The 16,437-nt window shown below is 42.8% G+C and overlaps 1 protein-coding gene across 43 annotated transcripts in view; it reads left to right on the top strand.

Moving 5' to 3' along the window:
• The window catches only part of TNRC6B (trinucleotide repeat containing adaptor 6B), a 296,478-nt gene extending 281,635 nt beyond the window's left edge, over positions 1 to 14,843 (top strand). For 40 of the 43 annotated variants that reach the window (XM_077949593.1, XM_077949587.1, XM_077949573.1 and 37 more), the window contains 2 exons: positions 100 to 239; positions 1,864 to 2,370. In XM_077949593.1, coding sequence (XP_077805719.1) covers positions 100 to 239; positions 1,864 to 2,251 — 528 coding nt within the window. In that variant the 3' untranslated portion in view covers positions 2,252 to 2,370. Of the gene's footprint in view, positions 1 to 99; positions 240 to 1,863 lie in introns of all 43 variants that reach the window. The other 3 variants (XM_077949599.1, XM_015150392.3, XM_001101111.5) reach the window with 1 other exon arrangement.
• The last annotated feature ends 1,594 nt before the right edge of the window (positions 14,844 to 16,437 follow it).

Here is a 16,437-nt window from a genome sequence, read left to right as displayed (position 1 = left end):
ATGGGCCCCCTAGGTCTCAGCCAGTGCTTTGAATATCTTAAAATTTACCTTTTCCACCCCACCTCCAGTCTTTATCTCATGAATGTCATTACTCCTTAGATTGATGGGTCAACCTTGAGAACGATCTGCATGCAGCATGGCCCACTGCTGACATTCCATCTGAATCTAACCCAGGGCACTGCCCTGATCCGATACAGCACCAAACAGGAGGCGGCCAAGGCCCAAACTGCACTGCACATGTGAGTATTCGACGCTACACCCACGCAGACAAAGATGCATGAAGATGCACCCGTGAGTATTCTGGCAGCTGCTGAATTAAAGAAGCACCAGAACATACACGAAGAATGGCACCATCACACATGCATCTGCAAGGCTTGAGTGCGGAGGTGCCAGGTCTTTTCCACCTAAGCTTGGATTGTCCTGTATATATCAGAGGCCAGTCTTCAGAATTCCAAATGTAAATAATTTGTGAAGTAGTGAGTAAATTCTAAGTAACATAAAACAAAGCTAGGGCCGGGCACAGTGGCTCACGCCTGTAATCCCAGCACTTTGGGAAGCCGAGGTGGGCAGATCATGAGGTCAGGAGATGGAGACCATCCTGGCCAACGTGGTGAAACCCCATCTCTACTAAAACACAAAAAATCAGCCAGGCGTGGCGGCACGTGCTTGTAGTCCCAGTTACTCGGAAGGCTGAGGCAGGGGAGTCACTTGAATCTGGGAGGCAGAGGTTGCAGTGAGCCAAGATTGCGTCATTGCACTCCAGCCTGGTGACAGAGCAAGACTCCATCTCAAAAAAGAAAAAAACCACACAGCTAATAAAAGTGCCATTGTTTTTCATAATAGAATCTGGCTGCTTACTCCAGCCTCTTTGCAGATGACAAAATATTGTGGTCTTGGTGGGTAGCAGGGTCTTGGCTTAAATTAGGTGGCGCTAGATCAGACTTTGCCCATCCCCTTCCCTGCCACTGTCAAACTGGTGGATGGAGAAGAGCTGACTGCCCTTGGCTGCAGATGCCATGGCAGAAAGCCAGACATACTGCAAGCCAGGGACAAGGAGGCTCAGGCAGCGAGGAGCCCCTGAGAAAGAGCAGCACTTCCAAGGGCTGAAGCCAGGTTGCTTTGATGCTTTGGGTTTGATCTTTTGCCTCGTAACTCACGTGGGGGAAGAAAGAGACCATATTTTTCTTTCCTTTTTATCTAAGGCTTTATTTATTTTGTTTTAGAGCAGTTTTAGGATCACAGCCAAATTGAGAGGAAAATAGAAAGATTTGTCTCATATCTCCTGCTGCCACACAAGAATAGCCTCCACCATTATCAACATCCTCCACCAGAGTGGTGCATTTGTCAAGATTGCTGAACCCCTCCTTATCACCAAAAGTCTGTGGTTTACATTAGAGTTCACTCTCGGCCTTGTACAGTATGTGGTTTTGGACAAATGTATAATGACAGGTATCTACCATTACAGTATCAGAGCCCTCTGCCAGTTCAGTGATCCCTCTTAGTGCCCCACAGACACACACGTTTTTCTTGATAGCTAAGTTGTCTAGAATATATACATTCCATACACCAAGAAATATCAGAATATAATATTCTTTAGTAGTCCTTGGTTATCCTGAGCTTTGGTGATGCCTTGTTGCTTTACATCATTACTTCCCAATTACCTGGCAGTCTGGTTGAAATACAGGTTGTGGACCCAGAGGCCTTGGTTGGAGCTTGGACTCTGCATTCTAAAAAGCATTCATGGATATGGCAGCTTCTAGTCAAAGGACCGCACATTGAATGTCAAGGACTGGGCAGTCGCTCCCTCCATGTGCTTTAGGATTTTCCTCAGATCCATAGCTCTCTCTCCCTCCCTTCTTCCAGGTGTGTGTTGGGAAACACTACCATCCTTGCTGAGTTTGCCACTGATGATGAAGTCAGCCGCTTTCTGGCACAAGCTCAGCCCCCTACACCTGCAGCAACCCCGAGTGCACCAGCTGCGGGGTGGCAGTCGCTGGAGACGGGCCAGAACCAGTCAGATCCCGTGGGACCTGCTCTGAATCTTTTCGGTGGGTCCACTGGGCTCGGGCAGTGGAGCAGCAGCGCTGGTGGCAGCAGCGGGGCCGATCTTGCTGGCGCTTCGTTGTGGGGGCCCCCAAACTATTCTTCTAGCTTATGGGGAGTCCCAACGGTGGAAGATCCCCATAGGATGGGCAGCCCTGCTCCTTTACTACCTGGTGACCTTCTGGGAGGAGGGTCGGATTCAATCTGAACTTAGAACTTTCAACTCTGACCTCGTGACCTTTTTTGGAACAGCAGCAGCACTAACTTGACCTTTTCGTTTTTTTTTTCAACTTGCAATAAATACATTTTTAAAAGGAAAAAAGAAAACGGAGAGAAAAAAAGGTGGGTCATTGACAGACTGTCTGAGCACATAGTTGCCTCCCTTATAACTTCAGTTTTTTCGTTTGGAATATGAATCCAAAAAGAGAACATATCACTCTTGAAATACTTGAATCATGAACGCCAACCTAGAAAGACAATGTGAAGCAAGTACACATACCATTTAAATTTAAACACAAAAACATTAAAAAAATTAGTTTCTAGTTTTTCACTTTTTTCATGTTATATGGAAGTTGTTGCTAAGAAACATATATACTGAAAAAAAAATAGCTTTTTAACTTTGTTTGCACTGGGTGTGTTTCCGTCCTTAGGTCTACCATGTTTGGGAGGGAGGGAAATTCAAAAGAATTGTTGGGGGAGGGGGGAGGGAAGACTTGACGGAGCCTCACTTTAAAAACAAAAACACAAAAAACCTAAAAAAAAAAAAAGGAAAAAATTTGTGATTGGCTGGTTGATAAATACCAGTGTGTTCTGGCACATGTAACTGCCCAGGCATGCTCGTTCTGGTGTGTGTGTGCACGTGTGTTCATGTGCATTCGCGTGCATCCTCTGTCTCTGTGTGTGTGCCTGTGTTCCCTTCTCTCCCTGCCCCACCCTGACTTCTCAGAAAGCTGCATCGCTGACAGTCTGCAGGCTGGCTGGCCGGCCATCTGCTTTTTATTTTATTTTTTTAACTCTGAGAACACACAGTCCCAGAGAGCCACTGCTACTAAAGCAACTCCATTGGGCTGCATTAAGATGAACAGAGTGCTTTTTAATGATGAAAGCAGGGAGCTCCTTCCCATTTGCAACTTAGCCTGAATGTGGGGTTTCTCTGGCTGTTCTTTTGACCTAGCAGTAGAGTGGAGCACTGCCAAGTCCAAAAACCTAGAGCAGGAGGTACCTCTCGGAGCAGCTGTGTGTTTATTTCTGTTTTTTTTTCCAAAGTGAATGGCCAGCAGGCACATCTGAGTATCTGTTAAGTTTCATGCAGGCCTTTTCGTTAGTTTGAAATGGGAACGGAAGATAGCTTTTGATTATGGGATGTCTCAAAAACAGAAAAACTTTGTTCCCTCTTTCCTTATGATCAGGTTTGAGAAGTTCTTTAAAGAATTAGGTGAAGTTGAGTTACATATTTCTATTGGTTGGTCCTCTTTTTCATTTTATGAAAAAAGAAAAGAGTAAGTGGTGAGCAGCCTCCTGAAAGCACCTGCAGCTACTCCCTCTGCTCCTCTCTCGCCGAGCGTTACCTGTGCCAGGCCGCGGCGCGTCACAGCACCAGGCCATCACTGACAGAAACGTTTACTTAACGAATGTTCTTAAACCAGTGTGTACTTCAAGCGTTTGCTTTCGTTTCTCTGTGTTGTGTATTTCCTGTGTATGTGGTTTTGCTTAGGCAGGTATAACTTAGCAAAGACTTTTAAGTATTGCACCTTTTTTTGGTTTTGACCTCTTTCCCCCACCTTGTAATTTTGCTTTTTTTATTTCGGTATTTAAATACTTTTTTTTTTTTTTTTTTTTAAGCATCAATGTAGTAGTACTCTGGGCCGAACAGGGGGCAACGTTTAATCTACAGTTATCACCAACATGTATGTACTTATGTTGGAATCAAAATGTATCAAACTGCTTATTGTGAAGAGAATTATAGACCTGAAGGGGGGGAAAAACCAGATAGGGTGGGGGGGATGGATGCCGGTGACGTGCTAGCACTTGTGTGGACATCCCAGTCTGCATTATACTGTTTAACATAAAGTGCCGACATTTTGTACCAGCAAATACCTGCCCATTCCAACCCTTGGTGGGAGCAGACCTCTACTGTCCTCTGTAACTTGCTGCTATTGAGGACAAGGGAGTTTTTCTTTCTTTAGCGTCTTCAGTGAAGGATACAATACAACAATGCCTAATGTATTTGACTTTTAGCTTGTGTCTGTGTGTAGGTGGGTGGGTGGGTGTGTATAGGAAAAGCCTAAAACAAGTTATTTGCATTTCAGTGGTTTTGTGAGACAAAGAATGGGAAATTCTGTAGCCCTTCTGGCTTACCCTGTTGATTATAAACCTAGCCTCAAAAGAGATTGACAGGCATGACTCAAGTGAGTGTTCACGTGTACAAGCCTGCATGAGCCAGCCCTCTGTGGGTGGGTGGTCACACTTGGCGTCTGCAGCATTGACCTGGCCCCGCTGGGTGCCTTGAGCGTGCCCTCTTCCTGCTCTCCAATTTGAATCACCACCGTGCCCCTTCCACCGCTGTTCCCCATACAAAAGCTGTCCTTCCAGCAGCCCCACTGACTGCTCTCTGTGTGGAGCAAAGTGCTGTCGTGTGGTGACCACCAGGTGAAGAGCAGCTTGTATTCAGACATCTAGAGAAGGGTAAATCTTAGCGTCCCTGGACCAGGAGCATATCCCAAGGCTCCTGCGAGCCAGTGGTGACCCTGTCCACTGCCGCTCTTGGTTCACTGCTGTGTCCTGCCCCACCCTCCTCTCCTCCTGCCTGTTGGTTCCTTGACCTGCACTATGGGTTAGTTGAGTTCCTTATGATACTACGGTGAAAGCCGGGTGCTAGAGCCCCTCTTGTTTACAAGACATAATGAGGGATTTGAAATATGTAAAAATAAACATGAGAAGCTAAAACGTTCTTCCATCATAAGCTTAAAGGGAAAAAAAACTAAAAACTTTAAAAAAAAAAAAAGACCAAAAAGTGCGTATATATATATACATATAAATATATATTTTAGATGAAGACTAACTCTGGGAGCATTTAACAGTGTTTTTTGTTTCTGTTTTTAACATTTGTTTTCCTGCTTTAAAATTTGCAAGCATTCTCAGGAATTCTAGGGTAGGAAGCCAGTTTTTTGAAGATGGTTTATTTAACCGTATCTTATCCTAGAGAGATGGCTGTTTCTTTCCTGTTAATAAACTTTTACAAGTTCCTGAAACTTCAGAAAGTTTAAACAATTTTTACTTAAAAAAAATGTAAAAAGAAAAGTCTCCAAACATTATTGTCATACTGGGGATCATACATTTTAAAACACATAGAAATATTTTTTAAAAATTATCAATTTAGCAGCAACAGGTAAATTCATTATCTTAAAAATATGGGAGAAGGATTAAGCTTTGTAAGAGCTCGATCATGGATTCTTTTGAAATTGTGTGTAGTTTAATGGGAGAGTGTTTGGTGTATATAGATGAGAATGCCATCACTTTGTTCCTTTCCATTTGAGACTGAACTGAAATCTCCCCTAGTAGTTTTTATTTTTTTAAAGGAGCCCTTCTCCCTGTCCCCACAACCCCAGCAACAAAAGAAAGGAAGGAAGGAAGAAACAACAGCTTAAAAAAAAAAAAAAAGTAACTCTAATCTGTAAAATAGTACAGTTGGATTGCTGAGAATCTATGTAAAGAGTTAGGAAATATAGGTTAATAATTTTTGGAACAAATTTTAAATATAGGCATTACTAGAGGAAAATTATCTATGGACTGTCCTATTAATGAAGAATGTCTGTCTTACCTCCGTTTGTTTTGGAAGGAGGAGAAAATATAGAAGAATCTAATAAGGAACAAGTGATTTTACTTTTTTAGCTCCCAGCTACTGTTGTGCTCGTTTTAATTGCTGTTTCGAAGATCTGCTGCTTAATTATCCCCATCCCTTAGCCGGCGATGTGGAGTGTTTCCTTTCAGTTTTTGGTGATGTTGAATTATTTTGTATTCCCTCCTGGGGCCAGGGGTCAGAATTCCCAAGCATGACCACAGCTTCTTTTAAACATTAAGCTTGTTTTAAACATTAAGCTTCCCAGTGGGAAAGAAACTCCAGCTCGACAGGTAAAGGGAGTGGGTGGGGTTGCTGCCTGCAATTTCTCTAAAACCGCTTTAGTGCCTTCGTACATACACCCAGACATCCTGAGCAAGGGGGACGCACACGTGTGTGCGTGTGGTCCGGTCACTCCACAGATGTAAGATACTCGCCCATAAAGGAAATTGGAGTGGTTCTGGACAGGCCCCAAAGGCAGTGGGCTAAATTTAAAATAAACAAACAAACGACAAGCAAGTTAATATGCTTATGTCTCAATAACATAGAATGCCAAGTTCCTCCCTGTGTCGTGTGCCCTCCGTTACTGTGCATTGACTCCTCCAGGTGTGTAATTGTGACAACTGCCATGATTTGGAAAGTCTCTTTGTGCTGGGCCAATAGAAAGGGGTTCCTGTTGTTCTTCTCTTGTCCTTTGTCTCCTCCCCTTTTCCCCCAGACCTCCCCCTTCTTCTTGTCAACTTGCTGGGAGCTTTGCTTTATTGGTTGGCAGTGACCTAAGAACAGGATATGGTGAGGATGTCATGGAAGAGAAGAGCTCTTTCCGTGGTATTCTTGGGCAAGAGCCATGTCTACTAAGAGGTTAGGTGACTTCAGTATACTTCTAAAATTCAGTGAGAGTGCCTTCTCTTCCACCACACTCTGGCATAGATACAGGCTTGCTGGTCACCTCTGATTTATTTTAAAAACATTTTGATTACATTAATTTGAGCTTTCCCTTTTTTTTTTTTTTTTTTACTAGTTACTTCTTTTTAAAACACTTGATTACTAGTGGCTTAGAGGTGGGTACATCTCTTGAACATCACCAACTTGGTTTCTACTTACCACATGAGTAGCCAAAAGAAAAGAAGCCCTAATAGGGAAAGGGGTGTCTCACATCACATAGAGGACCTCTGCCGGCAATTAGATCCAGCGCCGTGACCTAACTTTAAGTGTTTAAAAAAGTTCAGATCTCTGAGACACTGTGAAGAAATGGATGGTTCATGTAACATCTCTGATCCCTCAGTCCCCAACCCTGGACATGTTTCATTTACAGCATTCATAGGAGTTAACTTAGTGTTGCAAGTTAAGGTTCCAAACCAAATTATTTAATCAGTGTCCCCCCAATAAATCGTTATCCATTTATTGCCAGTTAGTTTTATTTATAGCAACTTGATTTTCTATGAATATGGCTCCTGTTCTAAGAATTTTCCCACCTCTTCTGACATGAATGTAGCATAAGTTAGCAATCGGTTCTTCCAAACTTCTTTGGGTTGAACATGGTATGTAAGAGGAAAGAGGAAGGAAAAGATAAAACTCCTGCCTGAGAATTTGGAAGCACCTTTATTAATACATATATCTCGCAGAAACTAGAAGTTCATGGGCTGTTAACTTTTTGCAAATATTCTCTCATTTTTACCACTTTTTTTTGGAGAGGGGTGTGATTTTTGTAGGGTTAACAGCCGGATTCCATTTCGACCTCAGATGCTGTGTACTTTTTAATTTCATTTTTTATATTCTGCCATCTTGACTCTTCTCTAAAACAGAATGAAAATGTCTGCATGCTGAGCAAAATGCTTATGCCAAGCCTGTTTTCCCTGCAGAGTAAACAGAATGTTTTCAGCAGACTTGGCTGTAATAGCCATCTCTAAGATTAGGGAACAATTGAGTCTTTATGTAGAAACTATCCCTTTTTTCCCCATCCTCAGAGTTAAAATTCAACATTTAAAGCTTTATAGGTTATTGTTTTAGATTTGAGGTTTTTGTTTGTAAGTATCTATAAGATCTTTAGGAGTGAGATACATTTTTAGCTGGTTAAAAATCAAACTTTCCTCTCCAGTGTTTTTGCCAAGTTTTGTCACACTTCATGTGTATGCATTAACTACACTTCTTAGTGTTACTGCAAAAAAAAAAGCCTGGTTCTTTAATTGTGTTTTTCCTCCTGTGAGTGGACAACTAAAGCCACGTGATAATGCGGATGAAAATATTGTAGCCTGTGTGTATACAATGAATTGTCAGTCTTCAGACCTCATGGTCATTGAGAAAATAGGGAACCCACAACCCCTGCTGCACAGCACACCATACCCCCTTTACTTTATCTGCTAGTACAGGGAGTCTGTACAGTCAAGGAACACACAGATATACATGATGCTGTTGAGGACATCATTCTGTAAGAAAACAGAATATTATCTAGATTTTCCAGAGTTTGTGCACACCCTGTGATAACAGTCTGTGGGTTTATGGCCAGTGCCAAAGGTATGTGTATTTTCAGAAATGGTCCCTATTTGTCAGTGATAGTGTTTTGTTTCGGTTTTTTTTCTCGATCTTAAATTTGACAAAGGGGGTGGTAATATCACATTCTTTAGATTTGAAATAATTACCAGTTCCAAGAATCTATGAACATAGTAATAACTTAATAAAAATTCGACCTCGACCCTCCCTAACCTGCTCACCATACCTCCCCCACCCCATGCCTCTGAAGAAAGAGGCCGTGAACATCTACAAGGTGGTAAAGGGGGGACACTGGTCTGGGGAGTGGAGAGCTACTCCAGCAGCTCAGCACCCACACTGCCCTCACGCGTGTGGCCACCAGGACTAGATCCCGAGTGATTGTGGCGTACCCCTAACATTTGAGTCATTTTTAAGCTGTCAGTCTCTTGTCATAACCTCCTACCGCCACCCAAAAAAGTAACGAAAGTTGCAGTAACTGCCAGTGTTTGCCTCACCGAATTTAAATTGTTCCCTTTTCAGTTAACTATATACCTGAATTTGTTTTTAACGAGAAACTGTCCATGGCCAGGAAAAATGGTACTACCTTGGCCAAAGGGTCTTTGCAAAAAGCTCAGTCTTCAGTTCTTCACTGTGACCAACGCTTGTTTTGTTCATGGGAGGGGAAAGATCAGATAACTAGGCAAGAAGTATTCTGTTTTAAATAAAGAATAAATAGTGTTCGTTTAAAGCACTCTGTGCCTCAGCTTCATATTCAAACTATAAATTATTGCTTTGGAAATAAATTCCCAGTTATAATTGACCCATTTCTAGCCAATATCAATAAGTTGGGATGGCGGTTTTGTTTGTTTGTTTGTTTGTTTTCCAAAAAGGGAAATTCCTCTTCACTGCTCACAGTAAGCAGCGAAAGAGAGCTGTCGAGGTGGCTCATGATGCTGCTGCAGCAGAGCTGTGAAAGGAAGTGCTTTTCCTTCCCTCCCACCCTCTGCCCTCTGGAATCTGGTGTTCCTTCCCCTTAGGCTACTGAAAGGTGTGTACAACTCCCGGAGGGGTGGGTGTCAACGTTGACTGGAGGCAAAGTGGAGTGGCCTTATTGCCAGGACTCGCCCTACAGAAGAGCTTTACAGAGAGGAGGACAGTACATCCTATGTGTGTTCGCCAAAAATGGGAAAGGTGGGTATTTAGGCAAAACAAAAACCTTTGAATCCCTTTAAGAAGTTACATACCTTTTAAAGGTAGAGTTTCTCACCAAGTGATGCATTTTAGCATAACACTTCTTGCCAGAAATTTTGGGATAATTTAGAATAAATGTGTTTAGAACATCATCCACCCCCCTTTTTAAATTTTGTCTAAAGAATTACTTAAGTATAGTATTTCTGAATGTGCCTTTGTGAGTACAGAGACCGTCTGTTCTAGGAAGAGGCTATCCATTGGATACAAACAGAAAGACGGTCAGCTTAAGTCTTTAGGGAAGTCAGAGTTCCTCCTGGAAGTCCCAGGGGCAGCTGTTGAGATTTCATTAGCATCAATATTGCACAGTGTAGAGCTGAGTGGAAGAGATTCTGGGACTTGGCAGAGGAGACAGTTAGGGGAAGGTACCCAGGCGACGCAGACCCAGGTTCGTCCAAGAGCGCAGGTTTACACATCTGCATTCCCTGGTTTTCTCTGTGTGTATGTTTGTGCTCATGTGGCTGTAGCTGTTTCATTTTCTGTTTTTCTGTAAGCACTGGAGAATTGGAATATGGTGATACTTGTGACACATTCACGCATGTAAACAAGGCGTTTTCCAGCTTCTGCCGTGTGCAGAGCGGGCAGCACACTTTTACCCTTTGAGTCTTGTCCTGAGGCGGCCGTTATGTTCCCACATGGGCGTCACATCACGTTGCTGTTGATGCAAACAGGGTATTACACACAAGGAAAAGGGGTTTTGAAGAGTTAAGATGGAAGTGTTTGAGAAAGAAAAGAGAAAAATCTGAAATCATATTTTATTTCTTCAGAGCTATTATAGTTGAACACAGAAATCTGCAATGTCTCTATTTGTTTTTATGTTTTAAACAATTTCACCTCTTCTCCCCACTCCTATCTTCTAAAGAAATATCAAGCAAATGCTAAGGGCCATTTCCATGATTCCTCAGAGCTCCCCCAAAGAGGAAAACAGTCCCTCCCGCTCGATTCCTTCAGCTTCATTCAGGAAGACACAGGGAGGAGAGATGCTGCTTGTGCGCTTTGCTCTCATTCCTCTCTCATGGCCTTGAAATGTATTATTATGCAAATGTGAATTTTGATACTGAATTTAAGAAGAGGTTGGATTTTTTTCTTTTTTCAAAAAAAAAAAAAAAAGTCCCACATGTGGTCATCGTCTCTTCTTTATGTTGTAAGGTGAACTGTAACTATGCATTCTGCAAGGGGTGGGGGGAAGAGAGGGCAGAAAGGGGACGGGAGTAGCTTTGCATCCTTGTTCTCCAGTTTCTGTGTCCATGGCGTCCCCGTGTCCTGGAGGGGAAGGGGAGTGAGAGACGATGTGGTAAGGTCAGCACCGTGAGACAGACCTCTGAGTCCTCTTGCCACTGTTGCTGGCAGGTCTGATGGCCAGGTAAATTCCAGGGGCCGGCAGTTCCTGTCAACCAGTGTGGTTCAGGATTCTTGATCCTAGCCGTGCAGCGTTAATCCAGTGTAGCAATGGAACTCCACAGGCTCCAGTGTTCTCTGGAAAAAGTACTCATCCTTTCCTGAATCCAGAGCCCTTCCAGCTCAGGAAACCACGCCTCACGCGTGCTGACCTGAAAGTTAATCTTTAGGTCAGTTTTGAAAAACTCCGCCTCCTCTCTCCTTTTTCATATTTCTTTCTTTCTTTTTAATCCTGTTTAAGTGAACTGACTCTGAGTTATAAGGAACTGTCCTGCTTTGTGGGGAAGAGGGCTGTTTCTTGGCAGGCAAAAAAGTTTTATCTTCCCTACTCACCATCCCTCTCTCTGCCTCCCTTGCGTTTGGCAGGCTGTGTGAAGCCAGTGAGCTGTGAGGTGTTTTGACAGGGGAGGTCTGCATGCAGCCTCTTCTTTGTCCTAACAATTCCTTTGTTGATCTTGCCCGTGATAAATCATAGCGCCTGCATTGCTCTGGTCTAGGCGTCATTTGCAACACACAGTATCGTAAGCGAGAGATTGTTCTGCCTATATTCAGTGTTTTCCATGCAGCAATTCTTGTTGTTGACGTTCACAGTACTGTAACGAGTAACAGACTTGATCACAGTCTCCTCGTGCCTGTGCAGGGCTGCACAGGCATGATCTTATCAGGGTTCCAATCTGTTAGATTGCCTTTAAACAAAAAAAACAACAAAAAAATAAAATCCTGACGTTTCAACTGTCTCACACAAAATAATACCTCGAGGTACATTTCCCCCTGCAATGTAAACCCTTAACTCCTCTCTCCTTTCTGCCATCAGTGGATTATCCTTTTTAAAATATGAACATGTAAATAGCAGGATAACTTTAAAAAACATTTTCTTTGCTGTGAAAGTAACCCTAAAATATGTTTTCTTCTTTTGTGTTTTTGGTTTTTGTTTTTAAGCCATCAGAAGTTTCAGATCTTACTCTTTCATGTTTAAGAAGAAAGAGCAGAGCAGGTTGGGGGAGCGGGTTTGCATTTGTGGTGGAGGGGTGTTCTCTCCATTGCCTCCCACACAGTGACAGCAGACCAGTATGTAAACCCTGTCTTGACTGGGCACGGTGGCTCACACCTGTAATCCTAGCACTTTAGGAGGCTGAGGTGGGCGGATCACCTGAGGTCAGGAGTTTAACACCAGCCTGGCCAATATGGTGAAACCCCGTCTCTACTAAAAATACAAAAAATCAGCCGGACGCAGTGGCGCGCGCCTGTGGTCCCAGCTGCTCGGGAGGCTAAGGCAGAAGAATTGCTCGAACCCGGGAGACGGAGGTTGTGGTGAGCCAAGATTGTGCCACTGCACTCCAGTGTGGGCAACAGAGCGAGACTTCAACTCAAAAAAAATAAAAAAACAAAACACACACACACACACAAACCCCTGTCTTAAATAGCTGCCATCTCTTCCAGCAATCTAGTGCCAGGGTGAGAAGTGTCTGAATTTCTCTCTTCCAGAAGATCCATCCCCTGGAGGGACTCCAGAATGTTCTCCACACAATACCCGGAGCTCTCAACCTTTCTTGATTCAGACACACACATATACACCCCTTGAGTAACTCAGTATCATTTTGTAGTTCACAAAGGGATGTAGTCCCTGGCATTTTGGTTTGCGCTGTAGAATCCGTAGCCTTGTCACTTTGTGATGCTCTGGAAATGTACCGATTTCTTACTTGGGAGGAAACTTGTGTAAGGAGATGTGCAAACCACCCTGAAAGCCATGTGCATCCTCAGCTCTTCCATTAGCCCCTCCATGAGCTTGAAGCTGACATTAAGTAGAGGGAAATGCTTTTAACAAATGCTGCTCATGTGGATCTATCAGCTATTGCTTGCCTAGATTTGGGCACCCATGAAGCAGGGTTGGAATGGATCATTTTGAATTGCTTCTTCGCAGACACCCCCTTCGCCCCCATCTTTAAGATAAACCCTTTACTAGTCAAGAAGCCCTTTTCAGTTGGATCTCACTGATCTTGTATAGTGACGACTTCCTTTGAAGGAAGAAGCTTGATTATAAGTGCATGCATATTATCCACCCACCTTCTGATTTGGGCGCTGTTGACCTTGGAATTTTATTTATTTTGTTTATCTGGAGGCCCTTTTTCTATCAGTCTCTGATCCCTCATGGGTTCTGCCTGCCCTTATATCTCTTATACAATGCTCCCAAAGGGCTTTGCTGATCTCTGCACTTCTTTCCTGGGACACTCCCCCCACCACCACCCTTTGCACACACCAGTGACCAAAGTGTATGCAGTGATCTCACAGAAGACATCAAAAATGGTGCATGCACCGTGAATGTGCTCAAAGAGACACGTGCACAAGATTCTGCACCCTTGGCCTTAATCTCAGTATGACTTAAGGTGCAGGAACATTTTTAACAGGTTTTAAAAAAACAAAAAACCCTTCTGGGAGGAAAAAAATAAAAAGCAGATACAACAGCTCAACTGTTCCCACTCCTAACTCTCCACTATGTGCTTATAACTTCACATTCTATGCCCACCCCGCCACCCACCTCATCCCTGTTTTGCGTAACCAAAAAACAGACAACAAAAGCAACCTGAGGAGAGGTTTCTGGACTATTTTATCTGTCTCCATTTAGATGGAGATATAAATGCTGCTTTGGGTTCCATAATCCTAGGGGGCTATGTTTACATAGTAAAATACATCCTACCAAATCAGGAAACAGTGAATAATGGGAGTCACTTCACAGAGGAGGACCTGGGGGGCCTAGCAGAGGAGGATAGGTAGAGAAGTACCATTTTAATTATTTGTGACTTGTGGCTTCCTTCCTCCTCTCCTTCTCCCTCCACGTCTCTGTTTGCCCCCTTTAGACAGAAGGTGCAGAAAAGGGCATCAAAAAGAGGCTGGATTTTTTTAAAAGGCAGCTTTCCAACTTTGCACACAAACAGGTAACAGGAAGGTACAGCAAAAATCCTCTCATCTGAGACACTGTCAGCAGAAACAAAACCTGTAAAAATGACTAATCAGCTGCACATATTGATGCTCTCTGCAAGTTACCTTTAAGTGTTTTTTTTTTTTTCTCTTATACTTGAAGTTGCTTTTACGATATTATTTTGGTGGCTTTCTTTTCTCTCTTTGATGGGCAATAGAGAAAGTAGATGATGGGATTTAAGGACGCCTGGGGGGAGAAAAGGGAGGATGTGGCATTGTCTTTTTTTTTTTTTTTTTTTTTTTAACATAGAGGTTTAATCAAACTCCCATATGTTGAAATTGCTCCTCATATTACTGGTTTTACATGGACACAGAAACTAGGCACTTTAGAGGTGCACTTGCATGGCAGGCTGGGCCCCCTTTTCTATATTTTATTTTCCTTTTTAGTATAGTGGTACTTAAAATCACTGGTTCACTTAAAAAAAAAACAAACAATAAAATGTTAAACTCTACTAATGTACAAATAAGCTGAAAAGTTGCATTTTATGTGTATTTTTTGCCATAGCAGGTACTGTATTTCTCATGCTGGATTTCAAAAAAAAAAAAAATTATCAAAAACAAACAAAAAAAACTAAAGGGTGGTGTTTTATTGGATTGTGACAGGTTGAGTAATAAGGAATTAAGTCGTCGTCATTTCATTAAAACTGAGAGATGATGTAATGCATATATAAGAGTTTTCTGAAGGGTTTTTTTGGGCTTTTAAACAGCTTATTTTTGTTTTTGTTTAGTTTTTTTATTTTATTTTATTTTGGAAAGATATGATTGTATTATGTGCAACTCAGTTGCTTACATTATAACTACAAAATATTTTTGGGTTCCTGGAAAAAAAAAAAAAGAAAAAAGACTAATAAATGTGTTTGGCTGCTAAGCATTTACTATTGTGGTTTCCTGTTTTATTCTGCCAGTTTAATTTGTTCCTTTGTTGAATGTTTATATATTTTTTCTTACTCTTTTTTCCCTGCTCCACATGTAAAAGCTGTCAGAAATTCAACATTTGAATTTGGGCCGCAACTTTTGTCTATCTTGTCATGTTTTTGTTAGGATTGTTGGGTTGGCTGGTTGGTTTGTGCTGCTCACCGCCTGCCCCAGTGCTGAACACGGTCTGCCACAGTGCAGGATTCAAATTATCTAAGAGAAATTGATGTTCTCCTTCTACCTTTGGCTGTTGTCTCGTTTAATCCTAATTTGCATTTGGAATGAGAACATGAGAAGAGAGAAGATGCCTGCCTAGAGTTCTGCTGCTTCCCACTGCTGCGGTGCCCGAGGATGATAACCAGCGAGTTAGCTTTGTCCAGAAAATGCCACGCTGAGTGCTCCTCTGCCCTGCTTCGGGTGCTGCAACACTGCTGAGGAGCATAACCGTAACCATTGGGCTAGATTTCCCCCATCTCCGATGTATTTATGGTTAGCTGTTAAAACAGAGACTTGTTAGATATGTAATTGTGAAACACCTCTAGAATGATAAAGAGGAAGAATGGACAGGAACTAATATTTCCTCATTTCCAGGTACTTTTGTATCTGATTTTATTCTCAGAATGCTGTGAGAAAAATCATTAGGAAGCTCAGAATTTTTTATTTTTATTTTTTATTTATTTATTTATTTATTTTTGAGACGGAGTCTCACTGTCGCCCAGGCTAGAGTGCAGTGGCGTGATCTCAGCTCACCACAACCTCTGTCTCCCGGGTTCAAGCGATTCTCCTGCCTCAGCTTCCTGAGTAGCTGGGACTACAGACACACGCCACCACACTCAGCTAATTTTTGTGTGTTTAGTAGAGACGGGGTTTCACCATGTTGGCCGGGCTGGTTTCGAACTCCTGACCTCAGGTGATCCGCCTGCCTCAGCCTCCCAGAGTGCTGGGATTACAGGCATGAGCCACCGTGCCCAACTGGCTCAGAATAATTTAATTAGCCAATAGAAGGTTACACTGATTGGGTGCTTACTATAAGCCGAGCACTATTCTAAGCATGTGATGTCTATGCATTCTGTTCACTGAAACACACTGTCACGGGTGAAACCAAAATAGGAAACCAGATTGGAATCAAAAGTTATACCAAGGCTGGGCGCAGTGGCTCATGCTTGTAATCCCAGTATTTTGGGAGGCCAAGGTGGGCAGATCACTGGAGTTCCGGAGTTCGAGACCAGCTAGGCCAACATGGTGAAACCCTGTCTCTACTAAAAATACAAAAATTAGCCAAGTGTGGTGGTGCATGCCTGTAATCCCAGATACTTGGGAGCCTGAGACAGGAGAATCACTTGAACCCAGGAGGCGGAGATTGCAGTTAGCCGAGATCGCGCCATTGCACTTCAGCCTGGGTGACAAAGCGAGACTCCGTCTTAAAAAAAAAAAGTTATGCCCAAATGCCTCTGCTGAAAAATACCTGGATTCTGAGACAAGGTCTTAAAGAAGGCCTGTTGTACAAAGTGGTAGGCCATGTGCCATCCCGTCTGTCATCACAAAAGAAG

Source organism: Macaca mulatta, chromosome 10 (assembly GCF_049350105.2).
Source record: "Macaca mulatta isolate MMU2019108-1 chromosome 10, T2T-MMU8v2.0, whole genome shotgun sequence".
Classification (NCBI taxonomy): Eukaryota; Metazoa; Chordata; class Mammalia; order Primates; family Cercopithecidae; genus Macaca; species Macaca mulatta.
The sequence above is the reverse complement of the archived record's forward strand: the minus strand, read 5'-3'. Positions and strand labels throughout refer to the sequence as shown.